A 25,830-nucleotide genomic window follows, 5' to 3' on the forward strand; every position below is an offset into this window, starting at 1 on the left:
ACTTCCTGGTTACTCACCTTTTGTGATGGTTATCAACTTGTCACGGGAGTCTCAAGTCACTTTTGTCTTTTAGTCCGATTAGTATGGAATCCTAGCTCTTTTGTTTAGGTTTTTTTCCCCAATCAGGCTTCACCTCTAACGGATTTATTTACATTTTCAAACAACAAGTAAGCCGGTCTTATAAATAGTTATGCAGTGTATGTATGCATGTCTGAGCCTTATCCTGCTAATTATGACTTAAGTATACTACATTGTTGTTTTTAATTGAAAAAAAAGCTAATAATACAAAAACCTATAAATCAATACTCTTTTGTATTAATGGCAGCTGGTGGATACACAGGTTTCAGCCATCTAATGGAAAAGCAAGTAATTACTTTGCCTTCCACTGTATGTACATCCCTAGCATTTATAGATGAACAAAGATAAACTAGTAATTTGGAAATAATAACTTTGACACATATTAAGGGAAATTAGATCCTATAGCAATCCTGATTGTCTCTCACGGTAAACTAAGGTGCCTTATTGTGAACCTATTTTATAAATTATTGATGAGTCAATGGGGATGGGGCAGGCAGATTAAATGACATACTTCACTCGCAAAATGTGAGCGTCGCTTCAAACTTGCAACTTAACCTTCTATGGTCTCAGCCTAAAAAGCAAACAACCCATGAAACAATGTTTTAATCATATTATGAATGTTTGCTTTATATTTGAACAGGACTGGAAAATAATTTAATACATACTCTATCATTGGGTGGAAAGGATCAGCAATTAGACCCCTGATGTCAAATTACAGCAACGGAGGACTTTTCAATCCTGCCTACCATGACAGCGAAACTTTGGAAATTGATAGGTATGTGGTATTATAAAATGCAGTATCACTCCATTGTCTCTGTCAACATTCACTATTTTACTTAGGTTCGGCAATATTTGCGACGACAGCAACGTGATGATATGATATTTACACATGATACTGGGTGTGCTCAAAGGCTCTTTAAGGAGGTTGGAATTTACCCTTGCTCAATAAAATGCTTTTCTTTGAAAACTTGAAGCTCTCTGGGCTCTGGGAAATTGTCAACATGTCATACAGTATGTTTCTGAAAGTGGATTATTGTGCCGTACTTAACCTTTTAACCTGAATGCCGTTTTATCTAAGTGACCTGATTCCAGATAGTTATCACATCATGAACTTTAATTTCAATTGTCATCCTTGAACTGAACTATCTTCTGTACTAAGCTCAACCGCAACATTGTTCTTTTGCTTTCAACTATTTGTTTGTATTTTAGATGCTTGTATTTTAGAGGCTTGTTAGCTAAAGCCTTGTGAACTATATAGCACAACCTGTTGAATATAAACATATTCGGTGTCATATTCAGGTCCTCCAGAAGACCACAGAACACTAACCCATATGTCCGGGAAGAACGGGACTGGTGGAAGGACAGAGAGGACTCAGAGATTGGTCAAAGCGGTGATGATGTAGTGAGAGTGCCCTGGGTGGGCTGGAGGGGAGCAGAAAGTATTCCTATGGAACTCCAGTCAAGACGCCCACAAAGATCTGTATTCCAGCATGACTTCAGTAAGTGAGGCTATAGAGTGCCAACAACACACAATATTATATTGTATAATTGTATCTAATGTTATACCAACTCACTTATTGTAATGCAGACCGCAGTCCATTCCAAATCGAGCATGACTATGATCACTCGCCACCTATCCGACCTCCGTCTGCATCATCAGGTAAAGATTAAGCCAAATTAAGCCAACAACCATCCATTTATTTTCTGAACTGCTTCTCCTCACGAGTAATTCTCTCAGAAGACACAGACACACACACACAAACACACTATAGGTAAGTAATTAAACTATTTATTATATGATGCTTTTCACTGATCAAGGTGACAAATACTTCACAGGATAAGAATAATAAAAATAATTATAAAATGACACACATATACAAAAAAGACAATAAAGTGCAAGCTAAAAATGTCTTGTGCCATGCATAAATTGACAAACATACCTGTGGAAGCTGGAGAAGTCAGGTTAAGGATTTAGTATATCACTTTGAATGCCATGTGATGAATGTAACAAAACAAAAAATGGCGTGTGAAAGTAGTTTTAGTCTAGCAATAATGCAACATTCCATTCCATTATTCATTTTTATCGACAGGCATTGTAGTACTTTTTAAAATTTTGCTTCCAGGCACAATGACTATGAGATGGAGGGGAGTCGGATTAAGGATGAACATGTTTTCGAGCCAGGATCCTGCTCATCTGGCATTCACAGAGGAGGCCATCAAGACTGAGTTGGAAAATGGTAAGACTCAGGGGTATTTAGATGTTGAACTTATCCCCTTGGAGTGATCAGTGACATACCTCATACTATTCTTTTAAAATGGTAACTTCATGATTTACAAAAACTTGTGTCATAGAGGAGAAGAGTTTGGTCAAAGAACTTGTTGACTTGTCAACACGAGACAGAATCAAGGCCATACGAGACCTTCCGATGAGCTTTGAGGAGAAAAAACATATAAGGTGACTAACAGGCTCATATTCACCATGTACAATTCAATACATTGTACTTCACCGGGTTGCCTTGTAACCCAAGATCTAAACAGAAAACTAATCAGCCTGCTGATAACAGAGTCATGCAAAATAATGTTTTGATTGACCTTCGCAGGAGTGAAGTGCTGGCATTTGAATCTAAGTCTCGTCGGTTCACTTGTTGTGCAGACTGCTCGGAGAGAGCAGCACTGGTGAGATTGTAATTCTGGATTGCATCGACCCCTTATCATCTTGAAGTCTGCCTTATGATTATTTGCAGCGCCTTTTGTGTGACATACTTTATGTTCTTGCAGTTTTTTCGCAGGTGCGGCTATAGTATCAGGTCAGCCAGGCAGACCTTGGAACTGTGGCAAGGCATCATGAAAGAGATAGGGGGCAGGTTCGGCACCAGTGTGCTCACCTACTTTCTATTTCTCAAGTGGTTGCTCATATTCAACATATTCTCCTTCCTGGTTAACTTTGGCTTCATCACCATCCCGCTACTGGTTTATGATCTCTCCCCCAACTTCCCTCCAAATGTCAGCTTCAGAGGACTGGAGATTCTAACTGGAGCTGTAAGTGTCGGCTCATATTCAGTCAGAGCACCATCGTGTTTGTCACACAATGGGAGCAACTTTATTTCAAACCAGATTATAATGTATTGTTCATTAACACTGATTTTAATCATCAACTACCGTATTTTCCGGACTATAAGGCGCACCAAATTTTCTCAAAAGCCGACTGCGCCTTATAGTCCGGAAAATACGGTAACTAAAATGTGATTCATATTGAAATAACTTGCATTGCAATCATGTAAGGACTGTTCATGTGTTTGAACTCCATCAGGGTTACTTCAATACCACTCTCATGTACTACGGTGGGTACAGCAATGAAACTTTTGTGGAGCTGGTAGAATACAACATCCAACTAGCCTACTTTTTCACAATTGCCATTTACATGGTGTTGTGCGGCATTGCGCTAATCACAAGGTGAGTCTAGTTTGCATAGCTTATTTCAAATATTTGAGTGTTAACAGAACATACATACCTCATAAATGTTTCTTTTTTTTCTCCGACAGTATGGCAAACTCTTTCAAAACAAATTACATACTTGCGGATCAAGTTTCCAACAGTGCATGGCAGCTTTTGTGCAGCTGGGATTTTAACATCACCAATGAGAAAGCGGTGAGACAGCGCAAGAACAACCTAAGAGTACAGCTGAAGGTGAATGCGGCTTCATAAACAGTCTCAATATGAGAACATACATGGTGTATTTACCATACAAATGAACCAACTGGGATGTTTCTTGAATCAATCTGGGAAATTTGATCAATCGACCCAACCATCTGTCCTTATGTCCATCTGCCTGTCCGTCCATCCATCCATCCATCCATCCAGACATCCATCCTTCATATACTACACATTCACATCCAGTATGTAATACAATATATTCAGTTAATGTAATAAAATGCGGATTACCAGACAGAAATTTCCAGGGGAAAAAAGAAATTATAAAACGTGCTAACAAAACATCCTGAGAACAACACCGATAATTAAACCCATCTATGAACTCATGGGTGTTACTGTTAAGTAGTCTGACAAAACAAGGATAAAAATTGTCTGGCTGGATGTCATTGGGATATGCACAATTTAGGCCTTTGGAAGTAGGAAGTCAAAATGTAAGCCTTATTGTGGGACTCCTTTCAATTAATTCCTTAATTCCTTCTTCTTGCTGCGTGTGGTGTTGATGTCTAATACTTGTGATCGTGATGATGTCATCATTTTTTAAAGTGTTGCTGTCTTTCATGATTTTGTGGTCCTGTGTTATAATGGTGCCAACTGACATTCTCTTTATTTAAAATTTACCTTCTTACTTTTGCTACTTAATCGAATCAGTCCATGTCTCAATGTCTTTTGGCCTCATGTTCACCTCTCGTATCCTTCCAGGAGTCATTGTCAGAGAAGGCCCAAAGAGATCGGTTAACCCTCAATGAAAAGCTCAAGCACATTGGGATTCATCTTGGCTCGTGGCTTCTCTCCACCGGTCTGGCTGTTGGCTGTGCCGCCAGTATCTATTTTCTCTGCCAGTATGAAGAGCAGGTACTCAAGTCAAATGATAGGATGACTAAAACTAAAATAGCACTCCGTAAAGTGTGGTTAAAGGAAGGTGACATTTTTTTTCTGTCCATTTGTTAATCAGGAGGTTGCACATTGGTTCCTGGCAAATAAAATGAAAATAAGAATAAATTAAAAATAATGCAAAGGATTTCTGTTAATGACATATTGTTAGACAACGACTACTTATGTGCTTTTGCAGAACATGACAGATGCTGCAAACTGGTCGCTGCTTCAAGAGGCAGAAACTCTCCTTGTCCCCTTTGTGGTCTCCTTGATGAACCTGATCGTCCCACTTTTCTACTCTTTCTTCAATAAGTTTGAGCAATATTCCAGTCAACGCAGACAGATCTACAGTCTGTTGCTCAGGTTTGAGAGGAGCCTTTCTGTTTTTTTGTTGATGTTTGCAAATTAGAATAATTGTCATCTTACCTTGTATTGTTATATTGATCCATCCGTTTGGGTATCTTTTTTTTACACCAGTGAAATTGAACTCAGCTTTCCCAAAAATGTGATTAGCCACAGTTAATTGATGTTTTCAAAAGGAAGCCAAGTACTTTTTCCACTTAGGGATCATGCTAATACATTATACGCTGTTTATCTTAAACATTAATGTGAGAATCTAGGCAAAATAAGAATTGAGAAAAGGGTAGGGTAGATTTTCACGGCTCTAGAATCAAGGCATGATATGTTTTGACATGTCCTCTTCTGATTTCTGTACACATATGCAATTGTCTTTGTTCTTCCAGGAATGTTTTACTCAAGATGTTTATTCTGGGTGTTTTATGCTACTACTGGATGAATGTGGTGGCTCAGAAGTTTTCGGTATGTTGAGCAAAAAACTTTTAAGCATTAATTGCACATCTTCTCTTAACTTTGTGATGATTTTCCCACAGTGTTGGGAGTCCATGGTCGGACAGGCATTGTACCGCTTGGTCATCTTTGACTTTTTCTTCCTAATGTTGGGATCCTTCTTTGGAGAGTTTCTCAGCAAGTTAGTAATACAGTCTTAGAAATATTTCAATTTCACCTCAGATGAAACTTTTGTTTAGTTCTGTGATCTGTTGCAGTTTCTTAGGAAGAAAATTCCTACCACGTCTTGGAGTTCCAGAGTTTGACGTTGCCAGAAATGTCCTTGAACTCATCTATGCACAGACTCTAGTCTGGTAAAACACTTGATTGGAATTAATTCATAGCTTAAAACAATAATGCAGCATTTTCTTTTATTAAGATCTTCATATTAAGATTTATAAAGAGCCCATTATTGCTGTTCTTCACCTTGCAGGATCGGAATCTACTTCTCGCCACTGTTGCCTGCCATTCAGATTGTCAAGTTTTTCATCTTATTTTTTATAAAAAAGGTAAATATATATACAGTCATATTTTTCTAGATGGTGTTTCTTTCCTTTGTCTCATCTTATTGCATTTGCAAAGCGTCTTCTCTATGAGCAAAAAACCATTTTGTTGTGAGGTCATCTAATAGCGCACTATAAATGAACTCAGTAATTGGACCCTGGTTGACTGCGGCATTGCTGAATCTTTTATGCACATTGTGAATGGCCTTTGAGATGACGCTATTCAAACCTCTGAATATGAAGGTCCCTCATGTTTTCCATTACAGCGTGAAAATGAAATTGATGGTATTATGATATGTACAATATTCAGCATGTGTTTGTCCCCAGGTCAGCCTGACTCACAACTGTCAGCCTCCACGGCGGACAGGCAGGGCAGCTCAGATGCAAACCATCTTCATTGCTCTCCTCTTCTTCCCCTTCTTTGTGGGGGCCCTGTCAATGGTTGGATACACTGCATGGCGGTATGGTCCATTTACAGCAGACCCTTAAAATACTTAAAAATGGCGATCCCAATGGAAATTTAGTCCACTTTTTTGACAAGCGAAAATGATTTTTTCTAAAATCACTTCCTTTCATCTCATTTTCTGTGTAGACTGACTCCGTCTCAGCAGTGTGGTCCTTTTCGAGGTCTAAATAACACCTTTAGTGTGGTTGGAATCTGGATTGATGGTATGGAAGACATCCCTGGTTCTCAAGGTGCCATCTGGATCTATGAAAATGTCATCAAAAGTGAAATTGTTTACTTCCTCGCCACACTCATAATCTTGTGAGTGCATGACAATTGCACAACGTGTGTGTGTGTGTTTCTAATGTATTTGACTGCTGTGCCGTTCTCGTCAGAATCGTCATATATATCTTCTGGCAAGTCTCTCAGGGCCGCAAGCACCTTATTGGTCAACTGAGACAGCAAATCGTAAATGTGAGTGTGTGCTAAATGTTCATGTTAGTGTGTTATTTGGGCACCTTTTTGGGTGAAACTAAACCCTAACCCTCACCAGGAGGGGAAAGACAAATCGTTTTTGTTGGAGAAACTACAGAACCTCCAGAAATCTCATCCAAATAAGAAACACAAACAGAAGAATCCAAAGCAGGTACATTCCATACATGATCATATGCTAACCTCACTTTCTTCAAATACTGTATCTGTGTGTTTTTGCATTTCAGCACCCCAATCGACGCTTGGATGACAGTTCAACAGGTGGTCAGTCCCACTCGAATGCGACGGTGCCAGCTTTACTTCATCGCCAACGAATTGAGCAAGAAGAGAGTCGCTTCCCAAAAACTGATCATCATCAAATGGATGAGCGTCACCCATTACATCAGTCGTCCGACAGATATGTATTCTACAATACAGCAGAATTTCCTGAAAACCATTATGACAGCTCCACCGATGTAATTCAGGCAAGACAAAAACATGAAGCAGATATCGCCCCAGAAATAGATGGTTCGTCATCTTTCATGTCCAACGCAATGATACAAGTCATGCAAGCAAGACAAAGAGCAGAAAGAAATGAGGGTCTTCATTGGGACCCTGCTCGCCCTCCTAATCTACCTCCTGCTAGTTCCAGTGCTCTCATACAAGCTATGTTAGCTCGGCAACAAGACCAGAATGAGTATGATGACGGCTACTAATCCAAAGGTTTCAGTTTTTAATACTGAAATGCAAATAAGACGTCGTTCCCTGAATGTGTCATGAAACATTTTTTTTCAACCAAATATATACACGAATTTATACAAACTGTGAGTGAAGTTATGATATATACAGTGGTGTGATTTATAAATCACCTGATTTACCTTTACCTGATTTTTTTGTTTTGTTTTTGTATGTCTTACACACTTAAAGGTTTCCTACCATCTAATGCCCCCCGATATATACTTGGACCCTTGAGGTGCCTGGCCAGATAATAGACTTTTGGGTATTTTCTGATTTTTTTTGTGTGTGTATGTGTGTAAGGGGAGTTTCCTTATTCCCACCTATCCCCTGTAAGATATGTAGAATGATTTTCATCAGGGTTTTATGAAGGGGTTGTAAAAAAATATATATATATTTTGTTTTGTGGACATATGTCCATTTGAGGCAAGACAAAGAAACCAAGATTCCCATTGCACCTTCTAGAAAAATACCAAATATGCACTAGAATGCACCTGCTTTACAACAGCAATTTTATGTCTTTAGGCACAAGATTAGCTGGAAGCATTTTTAATCATGTACTGAAAATCATTGTAAATCTCGTTATACAGACGGCCATTTACATTGATGGATTGTTTACAATGGAAGAAATATGTTCAGTAAGGCTAAAAGCGTCCGCAACCTTCACTGGAAACATGGGAATATACTGCACAACTTTCTGTATTACTTTATACTGTTCAACTTTCTTCATCATGTACATTTTACAAAACATCTGTCAATATTTTTTGTTCTCTGCTGGTTTGTTCAACATCTCCCACTTCCAGGGACTAGATTCAATTAAGGCAGTGTCTACACGTCTAGCTTGAAGAGCTTGTTGATGTTCCTATCTCACCTTGAACACCGCCAGGCCTCATCCATCCTCCAAGCAGCCTTAAATAAAGATGTCATGTGAATTTCAGCACTGCTCCTCCCCCAGTGAGGCCCGAATGTCACTCAGGTCGAACGAGTCTGCCGGTATGGGTGTTTTCCTGCCACTCTTTGGGGTCCGGCTGGAATAGACCTCGACGGACTTCGAAATGGAGTGCACGGACGGCTCTTGGAAATATTCAAAAGCCTCTCTTGAGTGTTCCTCCCGAATGCTTTGCTCGAAGGTCTTGCGTTTGTGCCTGAACTCGATGACAGTCTTTGTGTAAGAGTTGAGTGTGGTGACCGATGCTCCCATGCAGCAGGTGAAGGACGCCCAGGCCATACTAATTTAGATCACACACACACACGCACACAAAGAGAGTTAGTTTCCTCCAACTCATATTCAGTTTTAAGCTCTGGGGAAAAAAGTGGCGACTGCTCAGAATCCAAATGGCATTTTGCTATTCTCCTCCCAATATTGTCACAGTCTGTTTGCCTAGATTAGTGACAATCCCTTTAAGTCCCTCTTCTCTCCTTAAGTAAAGCGGGTCGTGGATGAGATCAGACAATCAAATCATCATCTCATGTACCGATCGCTTAGGTTGGTCTCATGCCCCTCAAAGGTTAAGAATAGTTTCGGCTCACAGATGAATTTTTCACACTCTGCACGTATTGTAAAGGCGTGAAATATCATCCCCTTATGCAATCCCAATCACGCATGTATCAAGGCTTTGGCACCAAATCCTAATCTTGCACAACATGAGATCTTTTTTTTATTTTTTTATTTTATTTGACTCTGATTCTGGGGAGAGGTGAGACTAGAGCAGAGACACAATTTGAAGTGGCTGCATGGATTTTTAAGATTCCCTCAGTGTTGTAGTTTATTTTAAGGTGTCTGTTATTGTAGAGAAAAAAATCCAAAGACAGACTTTTATATGCAGAGTCATACCAGAAAGACCAGCCATAGTCCCAGTTATAAGGCCTCCAATCAGGAGGTCCCAGACTGACAGTGACCTGGAAGACCTGTGTGTACATCACGTGAGCCACCATGCCCAGAAGACCTGCAATCAAAGGGAGAAGGTTAGAAACAGGCAACAATTTTGAACTTCTTACAACTTCAGTCATGAACACAACTCAGCTATGTCAAAATGTTCCACAATTAAACCTTAGGCAGAGCTTTTTTGACGTTCACAGATTTTGGTGGAGCAAAAAACACTCATTATGATGCTGTGCAGTTGTAGACATTAGAAAACAACACTATACTGTTCACATTGTTACATTTGGTGTATAAACAGTTGCAAATAGATGCAACTTGCTAAAGTAAATATAAATGGTGACAACCTGAGAGCACAGTGAAGACAGCAGCGAATGCATTGAGCTTAAGTCCGTCAATGACGTTGCTGGAATGGACAAGCTCCAAACACATGAGGCTGAAGCCCACCAACAGCAGAACTATGTACAGTATCTCCGATACCAGCGACAGCCACAACATCCCTGACAAACAAGACACAATCAACAATGGACATGCTCATATTTGATATTCTCAATCAGAATCATGCGAGTCGCAGCGTGGATGACAATACTGTTTTCAAACCTCATGTTCAAGGTTTGTAATGATTGTATTTTCTATTTGAATATTTAAATATTGTATTGTACTGAACTTATATCATTTAACCAAGGTTTCAAATGAAGTTAAGAAAAATGAAATGTAGCATTATTGACGACTGCTGTCTTTTGTTTATTTAATCACACTGACAATTAGAATCCAGACATTTCTTGAGATTGATCCACATGCACAATGCTTCATTGTTTTATCCTTGTTTTTTTCTTCTTCACAAAACAGCAAGCAGAATATTGGAAAGGGGAAATTGCATTCATCAGGGATAAAGGACATGATGTGCCTCAAGCGTAACATTATTTACTCACTTTTGTCTCAAACATCTCAAATGAAGTCTAGCCTACAGTTAGTTTTTGTCCTATTTTAGTCAGTCTGTCAGTGACTCAAAATTAGATCATCATTTGCCTTCCATTAAAATAGACTGCAGATAAATATTCATAGAAATGAAACATGGTTGCTGCAACCACTCAATTGAAACAATTTGAAAACTCAAGAAAAAAAGGGAAAGAAAAAATTCCTGCCCACAGGTAAGAAAGTTATCATTTTAGGGACCAATGAACTAAAACATTTGACCATGTAATATTTCAAAATACATGATTAAAAAAACCTCACCTTTTTCTGACGGAGGAGCCAAATCAATGAAGCTGCGACATCTCTCACCTAGGGACCACGAAGAATAACACAATTAACTTTTTAACTATCTAATTCTAAAACAAAAGAAAAAAAATTAAAAGTTAATTAAAGAAACACTTTGCATAAATAAATCAAGACAAAATGAAGAAAACCATATGCCCATTGACCAGAGAGGCCTCATCTTTTAAATATAATTTGTCGTAAAGGAACACTTTAATCAGGTAGACGGCTGGCAACATCTGTTTTGAGGAAAAACTCATCAAGGCCGCTGTTACATAATCCTTATTAACTCAAGCTGTCTCAGCTCCCCCTTCATCGTACACCCACTTGATGAGATAGACATGTCCGGGCGATGCCCTCAGGAATAATTTCAATTAATGTGTTGTTTTCGTTGCTGAACGACACAAAGTCCAGGACTAAACTGTTACAGATGGTTTTCAACCAAAATGAAATAATGGACTTCACTTGTTATTCCAGATTTAGAAGTAATCCGGCCAGAGAGCAGCTTTGACCTTGTTTGCCATGACCTCTGAATGCCCACATTATCTTCACACTCATCTTCCCTCTTGTTCTTTCATAACTTGACCTCTAAATGCCCTTTCAACTATTTTTCATACTCCTCTTGTGTGACAAATAGTTGAGAAAGAATAGTGAATGTGATGTTTTCATTCCAAGCGTTTCATTCCAGTGCTGTCACCCTTAATGGAAATAATTTTGAATTTTATAGTGGAAAAATATGCTGATGTTGTCTGTGTATCCTTCGGTTCTTAAATACAAAACTTACATATTCAACATAAAAAAAAAATTTAACTGAAATACCTACAATACACTTGCAGAGATAATAAATGAGAATTAATACAAAAAATAACAATAACTCTCAGATGCAATCTACACCACTTTAACAATAAGACTAACTATAGCGGTGATTCTCAACTGGGGGCGTAGCATCCTTAACCTTAAGAGGTCATCCATGTGTGCTGCATGAAATGAACCTATTTCACAAAATTGTGACATATATTAATTGACATCCACCTGTTGCCATTCATACAACAGAATACTTTCGAAGTATTATGTTCAAGGCCCAAATATCACGTTGTGTAAAACTAAACGAAATCCACACAATTGACTTTTCAAACTTCTTGTGACTTTTGTCTGTTGGTTTGTTGTGAGACATTTTCCAAAGTAAAATGGGTGCCTTTGCTCAATTACAGATGGGGAAACTGAACTACAAAGTCACTAAATACTAGAATACTTGTCTGACAGTGTAGTCTGGACTTTATTTTAAATTTTTACATGACTTTAATTTCTATATATATAAGTATATTATATTATACTATTTTATATTTTATTGTATTATATTATATAGTTTGTATTTTTTGCCACCTCTGATAACAATGGTTTAATAGATATGGTGATTGAAAGTTTATGTTTTGGGTGGGCATGCCCCTCCCAAAGCAAGTCCCCAGAACTTTGGCACACACGCGCACACACCTGATGATCTTACTTTCATCGTGGATGTTCTCCTCACACGAGAACCAGATTCCAGTGTGGAATTGTCGGAAGAGAAAGCGATCGTCCCCAGTCTCCCAGCTGTAGACCACCTTGTTGGGGTCGGTCTCATTGACGCCGTAATCGATGCACTGGTGGGTCCGCAGTTTGCTGCACTTAGGCTTGGGCACCCTTTGCGTCCCCACGCACCAGTAAGTGGTGATGAAAGCCGTGATGGCGAAGAGCAAGGCAAAGAAGTTCAAGCTCACCGACAGAAGAGTCCTGCATCTGCGAGTTGTCTTCATTGTCTAGGAGGAGGTGGCTGCCACTTCATGGGTACAAGTGAAAAAGAATATGCATCAAATAGTAAGGGCGCAAACGTTCCACTGCTTCCAAAAGTATCCATTTAAAACACGCTGCATCCCCGCCGCCATGAGTCACTCTGGCGCGTCTATTTGACGCTCGCTGGCCAAAGAGTATCTGATAGGATGTCACGTTGTCAAAGGATTTGACTTCTGCTTGCATCCAGTGTGGGATTTTCTTATCACCCGCACGCGTTTGCGTCATGAGGATGTCTGCCCTCCCTTTTCGATGTGACGTCATCAAGCGTCATAGTAAACTTAGCACACTAAAAGTTCATTTCGGTGTGTGCGTGGGTCTGTTGCGCGTATGTGTGCACTTCAAGAGCAATTTTGTTGCAGATAGGATCGTGTCGTTATTTGATTTTCTCAGTCTGCATTTTTAATTTTTCACAGTAAAATATAATGCAACAGGACTGTAAAAGCCGGTGCCCCTAGTTGACTTGATGCTATAATAATCCATCCATCCATCCATCCATCCATCCATCCATCCATCCATCCATCCATCCATCCATCCATCCATCCATCCTCCGAACCGCGTTATCCTCACAAGAGCCTGTCCCCGAAGTCTTCAAGCAGTAGGCGGGGTACACCCTGAACTGGTTACCAGCCAATTGCAGTGATATAATAAAAAAAAAAAAAACCCAATAACTGCATTACAATAATACTGTATCACCAATATGAAAATTTCTGGAAAAAACTACCTGCCATAATAGCACAACTATTTTCCAACTCTTTAGCAAGTTGTTTGTATGATTGATTGATTTATTTTATGATTTTCAACATGAAGTGTAATTCATCTCTTTGTGTCTTGAGTAGAAGTCAGAAATCAATCAGTTAGTGGCTGAAATGTTCTGCGCAGGACCAAAAAAGTAACACACTTTGACATAAAAAAAAAGGGCTCTGCTACTTTGTAACTTTTTTATAAATCAGTCAATTGATTGCAAAGTTTCCTCCATACCTCCCGCTACAGTTGTGAAGACCTTGACACCACAGTATTTCTTGACAGTCCTAGCGGCTAATGATATGAGATCTATTTTGAGTTAAACCGATTCATGAACATTATTTTCAAAGTGTGATGACAAATATACTGGTCCAAGATGCATGGTCCACGATTTTCCATGGAAGGATAGTTTGAGCCTCCGTGCACAAGCAACATTTACAACCGCACATAAAATGAGGCGAGAGAGACCTGACATCTCTCAGCAGCATGCCTTGATCTTCTACCCCCAGGGGCTAAGCTGCCCTCGAACGAGATTCCGACTGGTCAAATCAGGCGAGAGCGCACCAATATGTTCCAAATGTTGTTAAATAACATGCTACTGAAAATTGATTGGAAACTTGGCTTGGCTTTTGGAAAAACCTGCATCAGAGGATGCAATCAATCTCATGCTGTGATGAACTGGCAACAGGTTCAGGCTGCCTTATGCCAAAAGTCTGCTTACCCCTAACAACAATGATAATAATAGTAATAATAATAATGATAATAATAAGGGCGGCCCGGTGGGTGTAACACTGGTTAGCACGTCCGCCTCACAGTTAGGAGGGTGCAGGTTCGATTCCACCTCCGGCCTTTCTTGTGTGGAGTTTGCATGTTCTCCCCTTGCCCGTGTGGGTTTTCTCTGGGCACTCCGGTTTCTTCCCAAATCACAAAATCATGCTTGGTAGGCCGATTGAGCACTCCAAATTTCCCCTAGGCGTGATTACGGATGGTTGTTCGTCTTATTCATGTAAGCATCATGCTTATACAGCACAAACTCGATGGACAATTTGTACTATAACTAAATTGTCTCAAGGTGTGGATCTGAATTTTTACACAGTTTTGCACACTCTGCTTTCTGCTAGCTTCCAGGAATAACAAACACGTATACTGACGGCACACATACATCGTAAAGACTGTTGCGTAATTTCAGAATAAGTGTTTTCATGGGCCCCGATTGGATTATCGATCGACATAAACCACCCCTCTTGTTCAGAATAAAATCTTGATCGGAATGAGCATTCCAAATGGGGTGTGTACATGAAGTAATTTTATTCCGATCAAGTTTTTAATCCAAATAAATGTTTCCATGGAAACAAAGCCACTGAAAGGCAAAGGACTCTTACTTTTACTTTTTTCTAACACTCTAAAGACAATATACAATGATTGATTGATGGCAGCAAAATTTATCATCATATTATGTTGGTTGCTATGTACTTAGAAGCACTTTGTAATGCAGTGCATTTCTGTAGACAGTCTTTTTACAGACTGTATTGATCTTGACAGGACCAATTGACTCTTAAATAAATATAATTTAAATATACAGTTTCTTTGGATCCACTGATGACAACAGCACATTAGTATTACCGTATTTTCCGGACTATAAGGCGCACCGGACTATACGGCGCACCTTCAATGAATGGCCCATTTTTAAACTTTGTCCTTATATAAGGCGCACCGGACTATAAGGCGCACCATTCATGCATCATGTCAGATTTTTAATCCAAATCAAATCATTCTCCATTTTATCTTTTTTTATTTCAACTTCAGACGCAACAAATTACTTTATAATCACAAAATAATGATTCATAGTCTTTTTGATTCATGATTCATAGTCTTCAGCGGGCCACTTATGATGGATTTCATGACACAATGCTTCGGGCCAGTTTAAATTTAGGAATTTGGTCCATATATAAGGTGCACCGGACTATAAGGCCCACTGTCGGCTTTTGAGAAAATTTGAGGTTTTTAGGTGCGCCTTATAGTCCGGAAAATACGGTAATCTATATGCTAGGACGCACTCCATATAGACTTCTTGCATAATTCATCAAGGGGCTATATGAGAACTGATCCGTTTGAGTTGATGGGAAATAGTAAAACACACATTTCCTCAAAGCTTTGCCTAAGCCTGTGGGGCACGTGGGCATGAGCATCATGAATGATCATGAAAGAAAAAAAAAGTGGTCAGAAAGACATTGTAATGCTCTTTTGTACTTAATGACAGCGCAACTGCTGTCTTTGCATGCATCAACGTCCCAGCAGGAACAAAGAGATTAAAAATACTGGAGAGGGTGGAGGATGTGATTACTGTCCCTTGAGAGGACGATTTCACGTCAATGTACAAAATGGTCCCAAATTCCGTATATTCAATATGGTACTGCATTGCTCTGGGTAGAAAAATGGCTTTAGGTATTCATGTCAAATGAGATTAAGCGTGGGAACATTGAACGTTTTTATTTGGCTTTGAATACTTTATGAGCATATGTGGATGCGGAGTGAGACGTTTTAGACCTAAGCTTTTGATAGATACAGCCTTCATTTGTATTTCTGTGGCAACTCGCCCTCAAAGCTGCTAAGAGTAGAATTTTCCGCTAAACAGATAGCCCTTGAGGATTAGTCTTCCTAATCTGTGGTTCACTGATCCTCGAAATCATACTGTCTGGGTGCTGGCAAATCAGCTTACAGTGACAGTAGATGGTGTGTGAGTGGTTTTATGGTCGTTTAACAGGAGTCATTGGCAGTTCTTCGGCCACCCCACTGGCGAAGGGGAGAACTGCTCCATCCTGCTTCTACCGCCCCGTGGCTCTGACACCCATCATCATGAAGTGCTTTGAGCGGCTTGTCATGACACACATCAGATCCAGTCTCCCCCCCCACCCTTGACCCCTTCCAGTTTGCATACCGATCCAAACGGTCCTCTGAGGATGCAATCTGTTCTGCCCTCCACTCAGCCCTCACCCACCTGGAAAAAAAGAGACTCGTATGTGAGATTGCCGTTTGTGGACTTCAGTTCTGCATTCAACACCATTGTAGCACAGCGACTCATCTGCAAACTCGACGAAGTGGGACTCAGTATCTACCTCTGCAACTGGCTGCTGGACTTCCTCTGTCAGAGGCCTCAAGTAGTACGTGTTGGCGACAATATCTCAAGCAGCATCACGATACTCCAGGCTGTTAGGATCCTGAACTCTCTCCCCCCTCCACCCTTCAGCTGCATCACGTCCTGGGCTTTTGGGCCACGTTGGCTGCCTTGCACTACTCCTCCTGTACTTTTGCGCTATATTCTGACTGTCTGCTGTATGCACAATTGCTCCATTTCAACCATGTTGCTCTTATTTATTATTTATTCATTGCTCTTATTGTATGTGCCTTCTTGTTTCTACTTTTTGTATTGTTTACTTGAATGTTTTGTTGTCCGTGGACCTATACAATATATATATAATATGTAATGTCTTGTCACCGTGGGATAGTAGGAAACGCAATTTCAATCTCTTTGTGTGTCTTGACATGGGAAGAAATTGACGATAAAGCAGACTTTGACTTTGAAATTAGTTTGATTACAAAGATATCTGCACCAACCGGCTGCAATATACCAGATGGTAAAGAAGAACACATGAATGGTCAACAACATTCTAAATCAATGCAAGTGTTTATCATCCAAAACACGACATGTTAATCATCTATTCCTTGCAACAGTAATCTGTTCTGATGGAATTTTCTTAGAAAACACTCAAGGGCAATCCACTGTGCACTTTTGCCCCCGTTGAAATACAGAAGCAGTGCAAAGAGTCTGATCAACATTTAAGAGGGACAGTTACATGTACATACCTTACAATTTATTTAAGACATTACATTTTCTACACTTAATTTCTTTTGTGTCAGAAAAAGCAAACATTTGCATTAAGCAGCACATTTATGTGCTGCAACAGACATACTTATGGCTCAAACAAACAAAAACAAACGTACTATTATTATTTGAATCACTTTGCAGATGAAAGGTCATATCAAATATGAAATAGAAAGGGAGAATTTTCTATTTGCACACCGGAAAGGTCACACATGAGTCGGGACAGAGAAAATACAAGTGAACATTTGGAGGCAGACACTCTATGGATGCTGACAGCCGAACTGGAATGTGTCGTCAATTCCTTGTGTTCTGCCCCAATGGTAAAGTGGACTCTAGACAGCTCTACGCAGAGCTGGACACGGCCAGCTTTTTCAAGTGGTCCATAAAGACCTGTAGGCTGACATCATCGGTGAGGATTGGTGCTCCCGTCTCCTGTAGTTGCACACCAAACAAAGATGATGAGAACAGAGATGAGGGTGCACCGCCCCCCCTCAACTCACACTATCCAATTTCATTTATGACTATAATCCCTGAATCTCTTTAATAAATGTAAGTGGATTCGTCACAAAGATTAATTTATACGAATGCTCTCGGAAAAATCGCAATCTCAGTCTGCCATTGGCATATTCACCACATCTTCCTTGATTTGGCAAATTGAAGATTAGTTCTATTTCCATCTTTCCATGCCTCTATCAATTTTCAACACCCCCTATCCTGTTCAGCGAGGGGTGCTGGAGCCTATCCCAGCTGACTTTGGGCAAAAGGCAGACTACCCTGAATTGGTCGCCAGCCAAATCCACATATACAGATCCATCCAGTGACTTCAGTTTTCCCTATGCTTCATTTAGGATAAGCAGTAAGGTTTTCCCATGATATGCGTGGGTTCACAGTAATTACAAAATAATCAAAATAAATAAAAAGTCAAGAGTACCTGTCCCCAGGCGTAGAGGTTGTTGTGAGTCTGAGAAGGGTTGACCTTTGAAAGCAGGAATCGGGCCTGTGAACCTCCGTGCTCTGTATCGACATAGCGCGGCATGGGAAAGCGCGTCTGTAGGATCTCCTGCGCGTCATCCAAAGGTGCCTGTAGCAGCTGTTTGAAATTTTCATACTCTGCCATTTCCTGGTATCCTGCCTTTCGCCACTGAGCTATGGTCTGGGGACAAAATCCACATGACATGCTATATTCAGTGTCAAGGACAAATGTCAGGCAACACTAATGAAATCACCTGTCCAAATCAGAGACACTTTGAAATCAGCTAAATTAAACTGATCTAAAGCGCCACCTATATCATTTTTATGTCTATTGGAATAAATTCAAGTTGACGAATGCATTCATCCAAATACCTCGCCGTGGTAGATAACAAGCTGGAAGAAGGTGTCCATGAGCAAGATTCGATCTGGAAGGATGCTGCTGCTGTCCAGGAGTACAGGCTGAGGGGGGAAATGTCGTTATGTTTTTTTTTAATTTTACATTAAGAAAGATGAAAAGTCTAAAGTGCACAAGGCTGACCTCTGGTGGGCCATGAAAGGAGTACGAGTAAAGGATGGGCTGGATCATGATGAGCGACTGTGTCAGGTCCTGCCTGACAAAGTGGTGCCTGTAATAGGACGACTCATCTGGGCTGTTGTTGAACACTTGCAGGAAGGGCGACCGCCGCAGGTGGAACATAAACTGCAAGTCAGAGACAAGACATGGTTAAATGTCATTTCGGAATTACGATCAATTTTCTGCATTTTTTGCAAGATGCACATTAGGTGCGCTTAAGGTACCTGAGGGTAAAGTGACAGGGACTCTGACAGCTTGAAGGATGTAGGATCATCTTTATTGAATTGGCCAAACTTTTGGCACTGCAAAGACATGAAAACATACATGAAAATCATATTTCACACATATTTCTAATAAGAGAGTGCAGTGGGACACTCACCAGGCGAATTAGCTGCCTGTCAAGCCAGCGCAAGACATCAGGCCCCTCCTCCGACTCCGCTCGGAAGACTCCCAGACGAGCCATGAGCACAGCAGCTGCTTCTTGATCAAATGATGACTCGATATGCTGAATTTGGGACTGTGCATCTGCCCAGCTTGGGTGGGGACACAAATTACAAAAGGGACACTGTAGATACAGTTGAACACAGGTGTTGTGCAGGTTTAGGCCTGTCACAAAGGCACATTTTTTTATGACAATATACATTTTTCATCATAAACAATTGTATAGTTGATTATGCTGTTTTTTGCCAATCGTATTACAGCATAATTAGAGTACATCATTTTAAGTGCAACTAAATTCTTAAGAATTGAAATGTAAGATACTCAAATTATGATAGTAAAAATCCCAGCTAAACTTTAACATAGAACTACATACATGTAGCGACAGAGTAAAATGTGATCTCCATCTGAACGTCCTCTTTCACTTGTGTACAAGGCTAAAAAGGCTGAGAAATAAGAATTTTTTTTTTTAAAGAAAATTCCTATTGCCGCAGTATTTATTTAAATGCTGGTTTCAATATTAAGCTGCTGACAGACCAGATACGCTGGCAGAAGATTGTCTGTCACACCCACACGGTGATAAATAGTGTTCTTACTTCCTGGCAATTGTGGTGACACGTATCCTCTTCTGAGTGTTGGAGTGCTGGTACTGGGTTACAAATTGGACTGCCCCTCGGCCACCTTGCGGGATCGGTGCGTTGTGCTGCATACACAAAGCAAACGAGATAAGGGAAAGTATAGCTGTACTCTGCTCCCTATTCTAAGGAACAAAAAAAAAGCACACAAGTATACAATTGCCAGATAACTAATGTGATGTTCTATTTACTCGATCAGAACAAACTAACGTTCCTGAGCTTGAGGCTAAAGTAAATATGTTCTACCTGATTCACGACTTCAAAATACATGCCCAAAGTTGTGGAGGGATTGAGACTGCACACTTTCCACTGGCTGGTGCCACCAACGCCCATCTCCTACACAAAAAAATAACTTGTTAAGAATGACAGCCATCCCCCCCAAACATCAAGAGAATACAATGCCTTACATTCTCTGATACACAGGAGCCCTTTGAGTTGAGCGATACGCAAGGTCCAATGGCCCCGCAAACCTTCAGTTCTCGTGAAGTCTGCAGAGACAAAGACACAGCTTTGAAATACATGATCATGGAAACATCATTATTATGATTCACTTCAACATTGCTCGCAGCGATAGACTGATTTGTGGACGTATTTACCTTGACCTCCATGATGCCTCCAAAAGCCATGCGGAAATCCCCATTATAATCTTTGTTGAAAACTCTCTGGAAGGTTTGCTTGAACAATGAGGTATTGAAGGAGTCTCCCATCACTATGTGTCCCCTGAGAATAAGCAGAGACCATGCTCATATTTGCCCTCTTTATACATATGAAAGGACCAGACTAATAGTACGTACCGTTATGTGTAGTGCAGATTATAAAAGCATAGTGTTTGATTAAATTGTGCATGCTTTTGACATGAATTGACCATCTCCTGTTGTGTACGCTACCAATGCGGCAGACTACAAAGAGCTCAGCTGATTGCGAAGGTTAAGGTGGAAAGTCAAAAACTTGAAGCCTACCATCAACAAAACCATGGAGTTTTCAAATCATTGCAAAAAAAACACAGTAGGAGAGAATGGATTTCAGGATTTCCCTTGGCATATTTTAGAGAGTGCAGCTCTGGTAACTAAGTAATTCAGTGTTATGTAAGTTGTGCAAATGATCTTGGTGAAAAAAATGACTTTGCACAAGTATACACAGCCAATAAATTCCTGGAATTAGACCTATTGCTTTATCTTGGTCATGGGTTCATATGAACTCACTCATCATTGATCGGGCTGATTATGTAAAGTCGACTGATAGGATTCGGATTCAAGTTCCACTATGTCTCAGCATTCACAAAATTAATTTTAGAATCTTTATAATAATGGATTGCAAAAGAAAGAAAGACTAGAATTCCTGTCTGTTTGCGTAATGCTGTGTACGCAATCCTCAAATAAACAATCCCACACCCTCTCAAGTGTTTGGCTGTCAGCCGCTGACGTACCCAGTGAGATTTGATAAACACTTCATTTCCAGCAGCCCAGTCTGGTCCAATGCACAGGCATAAATATCAACACTGTGGCCGTTTACTGCTGATCGGTTGGCCAAGGCTTCATAGTACTGCATGATAAAATAAAAAGAACATGAAGGCAGTGAGAATTATTTACTTTACAATATTTATTCCAAAGTCGGTTATCACTGAACACCATTAGCCATAGATTTCTCTCACCTTTGTAGCCTTCTTCAAGTGGCGAGCGTTATCCTTCTGGATGTCGTGCCAAGAACGGATGGGGGTTTTCAGCTCATCTCCCACAACCATCCCGGGGCCTTGAGTTGGGGGCCCTCCAATGAACAGCATCACACGAGCACCCGTATTGGGGAATGTGCCCTGAAAGATTGTTAAAGATTCAGATGCAATAACCAAACCAAACAATGAATGATGTTCTGTTAACACCAAGTGCAACTATTAATCGACAACTCCATTTATTTTGAAACGCGATGATGCACTTTGCAGCCCCAAATTGTCTTTTAGCGACCCTAAAATTTCCATTGGAAGCGGCATGATGAGAGATGGGATTCCCGTTGATGCCAATGTGAATGCCAATGCTGAAAGCAAGGGCTTTCGGGAAACCAGTTTAAGCTAAAGCAGCCCTCGGTAAAATGGGAAGTTACAAAAACATGCACTTGCGTGTTAAATTCGGGTCATGTCAGATTGAATAAAAAGGAGAGCTCATGCTGGAGATTTTTTTGCCTTGCTGCCTCACAAGTGTAAGAGTAACACGCCTCCGGACAAACAATTCAGTCTGAAGTCGATGACAAAACCCAATTTAATCTTATCAGGCCTCTTTGCTCGGCTACAGGAGAGTCGTTGGTTGCACTTGGGTTGCATAATCATACAGATTACGGGATAATGACGTTTAAGGGGAAAAGACAGAAGGCAAACAGAACTGGCCTTTGAGCTACAGAATTACATGTACGAACTCCGCACAAGATAAAGATTCGGCAGAGTGCATCGCAGCAACATGTGGACAAATCATCACAAAGTTCATAGTACGTGGCCATTCCTTAAAAATAAACCGATCATTTGGCATATCAAATGTGATCACTATCTCTTTGACTCCAGCTGAAAATAAGGCACTTTATTACCTAGGAAAGGTTTGGACGCTTGCTTTTTCTGACTTAACAAAATACATGCCATGAAGCTTTTCTTTTATGGGTCAGTATGTTATGTATTATTGCAATAATATTCAAATGGTGGCTTTGGTCATTTGGACGTTTTACCTCCAGGAGACCAACAGCAACGGACAGCGCAACCCCAGTAGATCGGAGAGCCCTTTTACCCTGAGGAACGGGCCAGGGGTCTCGCTGAAGCTCGCCCAGTAAATCGGTCAGATTCATATCAACTTTGTGCACAGGCTGAAGGAACCTGAATAGGGATGATTGGACACGAGTTATTTAAAAAGAAAAAGATGTGACTTTTAGAAAAAGCTGACATTCATGAACAAAAATCAGCATATGTTGCTACTCTTTCTTACCTGCAAGAGGCTGCAGCATCTTGAGGTGCAGGAGGGCGTCCTGGCTGTCCTGGGGTAGAAGGCTTTGTCAAACCCAACATCTCCTGAAGAAAAAAAAAAGAAGACATTTAGCTGATTTTGTTGTTTAGGGAGCATCCTAATTCATCATCACTCTCTTAACCCCACCCACCTGAATCTGTTTGGAGGTGAGATCCTTGGTGCCCCTGAACACGTAGCTCTTGGAGATCATCTCACAACTGAGCTCATGAACCTGCACCATGCGTCCAAAAGTGATCAGGCCCACTAAAGCATTGGGAGGCAGAAGACTGAGGGACATCTGAAGGGACTCCTTCAAAGCCTGAAGGTCCTCTTCTTCCAAGCACGTGTCTACTACATAGAGGAAGATCAGTGGAGCTGAGGGCCCACGCTGAAAAGCAAAGAAAGTTGCGCAAGATTCAGTGTTGTTTCAGTGTGTGTGATATGCTAATGTCGAAAATAGTGTTTCCGTGGTACACAATGTTCTATCCCCCGGTCCACGCCTGAGGCTGTAGTACAAACATGTCCATGCCTGAGGTTGTAGGACAAACATGTGTTGTATGTACCTGTACTATGTACTCAATTGTGGAAAACTGGGGCATGAGTTCAGCTGGTTGGTTCACTTCTGATATCCCCGCATAAGAGGGAGGGAACTGCAAACATACCAAGGGGTACATCAACAAAACTAGGAAGACATGCTTCAAAACATACTGTCGCCGTCAGTACTTACTGGATTTCTCTGGAAGCAGAAGTTGCAGGCCCAAATCTTTGCTCTGAAGTCAACTTGACTGTAAAGGATGGATAAATACAAACGTTTATTTCGAAAAACAGGGGGGGAAACAATGGGTCGCATTTTCTTTGGCCAAATTGGACAATAACCTTCATTGCTGCCAGATACTGATGACTAATTACATAAAAATAGTGAACAGTAATAGCAGTAGTGTGATCCCCGGCAAAAATATCATCTTTTATAACAAAAGCCAAAAACGAAACCAGTAAACAGAGAGGTTTAGCATGCCACATCTACTCTGCAAAACATGACACTATCCATTTCTCACCAGGCTACCATATGTTTCAGTTGTCACACTTTATTTGACAAGCGTGAACAAGCTGACAGACGGAATTTGTTTTGACCATTTGTAAATTAATTATGTACCTCAACTTTAAGGTTTAATGTTTAGGAACGCTCCAGAAAATTAACTGCTGTCGTGCATGATGTCAAGTCAGCACACAGCTTATCTCAAGAGAGCGTGAAATGCTTTTCTTTGTTTTGTGACACTTATTCCAAATGTCTCAACAAGTAAAAAATTAAAAGAACATGATATACAGTTCATCTGATAAATATACATGAAAGAAACAAGAACCACGCACACATTCAATAATTTGCATTTAAGGCCGAATACTACTGATCGCATGTCTATTCGTTAATCTTGTGTGGCATGTTTCTTTGATAATGAATCAAAAAAGATATAAATAAACAGTTAAAATACAACACATGTGTACTCACCACAGTGGATTGAGCACCGCCTTGCAATTGGCCCGGCTGCACATGACAGGCTCATATTGGACCGGTGGTAGGTCAGGCCTCTCCTTGAGCGGCGTGAAGAGGCACGAGACTGGCACCACAAGCCTGGTTGCTTCGAGTCGGCTGGAGGGCCAAAAGTTCCAACTGAATCTCACCCCATCCCTGTCCTCATTCTGTTGGATGAATTCCTGGTAGGTGGCCATCAGCAAGCTTCAGCAGAGAAAAGAGTCAACAGATGAGAATATGAGCAAACCTGGTGTTATCTCGTCTTAAACCAAGAGTAACAGAGTGTTTGAATAACATTTCGGTTAGTAATTTGGAAAGATGACGTACAAATATGTCCCAGAGAAACCTGTTTAGCGTATTATGACGATTGAGTGAGTCATTTTCCGTAATGTTTTACTCCACCTTTGCTTGTACGTGTTAGTGAGATATTGTTACGCCTAGAACAAACAAACAAACAAACAAACAAACCTTCTATTGTGCCAGAGCACATACTGTTGTTTGCAGGCCAATTGTGGAGGAGTAAAAAAAAAAAGCTATTATTTTTTGTGTTGCCACAACAGTCACTGTTATTTTATTGCCAGGGTTTTACTAAACTTGACACATTTGACTTAAACGTCTTTTCAAAAATATCGAATGTGTGCGCTTAAAAATGAAATAAATGTCAAAATTACATTTTTTCACAATACTAGCCCATTCATTTCTGTGCGCTGCCTATGGAAATTGCCAATATAAATCTCTATACACATTCTAACAAATTCTTAAGCCTTGACACATATACTTTGCCATGAAGCAGAAAAGGGGGAATGCTTTTCTAAAATTACAGTCCGGTCTGAACTCTGTATTGTAGACACATTCGACGCCACGTAATGTAGTGGTCGCCATCAGCGTACTCAAAAATGTGACCCAACGCTTTCCCTTCTATTTAAACCAAATACAAAAGTAAGCACGGCAGTTAAAGGCTTATCGTAAACGAAATACCCAGAATGAGTAAAGTAAAAGAAAACAAATAAGCAAACTAAGATTTAATGTATAGCCCAATTTGCTAGCTAACAAAATTTAGCATTGACAAGCCCTCTAATCCCTCGTGGATGAAATTCCTACCTTTAATATCGGAGTGAATCCTTATCAATTAGGTTCAGTGATTATTTTACAAAAACAAATCCAACATCAGAAGATTAAAAAATGGTAGACAGGAAAAGCGACAGACAAGCAACTACTCTCGATCAGCCGGCTTGTGCTCGCTGTTTAGTGACGTGTTACTCCAAATATCGACGGTTCTGATTGGTTCTGATAGCTATGACGCAAAAAGGGCGTATCCACACGGAACAGGAAGTTGCAGTCCACACAAGGATGCTGCATTTCCTTTCTAAATGAAAGTCGGAATTGCTACTACTCAGTTCATTCAGCAATACTGTGCTGTATTTAAAAGAACGTCCCACTCTTGCCTTCAGGATAA

At 40.4% G+C, this 25,830-nt stretch overlaps 3 protein-coding genes across 3 annotated transcripts; 1 reads left to right on the forward strand and 2 right to left on the reverse strand.

The window, feature by feature from the left end:
- Positions 1 to 720: 720 nt before the first annotated feature.
- Positions 721 to 7,866, forward strand: tmc5 (transmembrane channel like 5). Its single transcript, XM_037252233.1, has 20 exons — positions 721 to 853; positions 1,378 to 1,577; positions 1,667 to 1,738; positions 2,202 to 2,315; positions 2,431 to 2,533; positions 2,679 to 2,754; positions 2,857 to 3,117; positions 3,389 to 3,531; positions 3,621 to 3,765; positions 4,489 to 4,641; positions 4,859 to 5,025; positions 5,406 to 5,481; positions 5,553 to 5,650; positions 5,727 to 5,822; positions 5,942 to 6,017; positions 6,339 to 6,472; positions 6,604 to 6,777; positions 6,852 to 6,930; positions 7,010 to 7,102; positions 7,176 to 7,866. The coding sequence occupies exons 1-20, from the start codon at positions 783 to 785 to the stop codon at positions 7,641 to 7,643; spliced, it is 2,799 nt and encodes a 932-aa protein (XP_037108128.1). The 5' UTR covers positions 721 to 782; the 3' UTR covers positions 7,644 to 7,866.
- Positions 7,867 to 8,195: 329 nt separating this feature from the next.
- LOC119127884 (germ cell-specific gene 1-like protein) lies at positions 8,196 to 12,814 on the reverse strand. Its single transcript, XM_037260053.1, has 5 exons — positions 12,303 to 12,814; positions 10,778 to 10,825; positions 9,889 to 10,041; positions 9,497 to 9,608; positions 8,196 to 8,891 (listed from the first exon to the last, which is right to left on the reverse strand). The coding sequence occupies exons 1-5, from the start codon at positions 12,589 to 12,591 to the stop codon at positions 8,597 to 8,599; spliced, it is 897 nt and encodes a 298-aa protein (XP_037115948.1). The 5' UTR covers positions 12,592 to 12,814; the 3' UTR covers positions 8,196 to 8,596.
- A 4,221-nt stretch (positions 12,815 to 17,035) lies between these two features.
- sec23b (SEC23 homolog B, coat complex II component) lies at positions 17,036 to 25,646 on the reverse strand. The gene is made up of 19 exons (XM_037256956.1): positions 25,476 to 25,646; positions 24,351 to 24,578; positions 23,574 to 23,631; positions 23,410 to 23,496; positions 22,998 to 23,234; positions 22,829 to 22,911; positions 22,575 to 22,719; positions 21,523 to 21,681; positions 21,298 to 21,413; positions 20,468 to 20,591; positions 20,279 to 20,359; positions 20,118 to 20,207; positions 19,833 to 19,939; positions 19,178 to 19,331; positions 19,023 to 19,100; positions 18,763 to 18,924; positions 18,597 to 18,683; positions 18,184 to 18,405; positions 17,036 to 17,684 (listed from the first exon to the last, which is right to left on the reverse strand). The coding sequence occupies exons 2-19, from the start codon at positions 24,569 to 24,571 to the stop codon at positions 17,595 to 17,597; spliced, it is 2,301 nt and encodes a 766-aa protein (XP_037112851.1). The 5' UTR covers positions 24,572 to 24,578; positions 25,476 to 25,646; the 3' UTR covers positions 17,036 to 17,594.
- Between the last annotated feature and the right edge of the window lie 184 nt (positions 25,647 to 25,830).

Source organism: Syngnathus acus, chromosome 1, assembly GCF_901709675.1.
Source record: "Syngnathus acus chromosome 1, fSynAcu1.2, whole genome shotgun sequence".
NCBI classification, from domain to species: domain Eukaryota; kingdom Metazoa; phylum Chordata; class Actinopteri; order Syngnathiformes; family Syngnathidae; genus Syngnathus; species Syngnathus acus.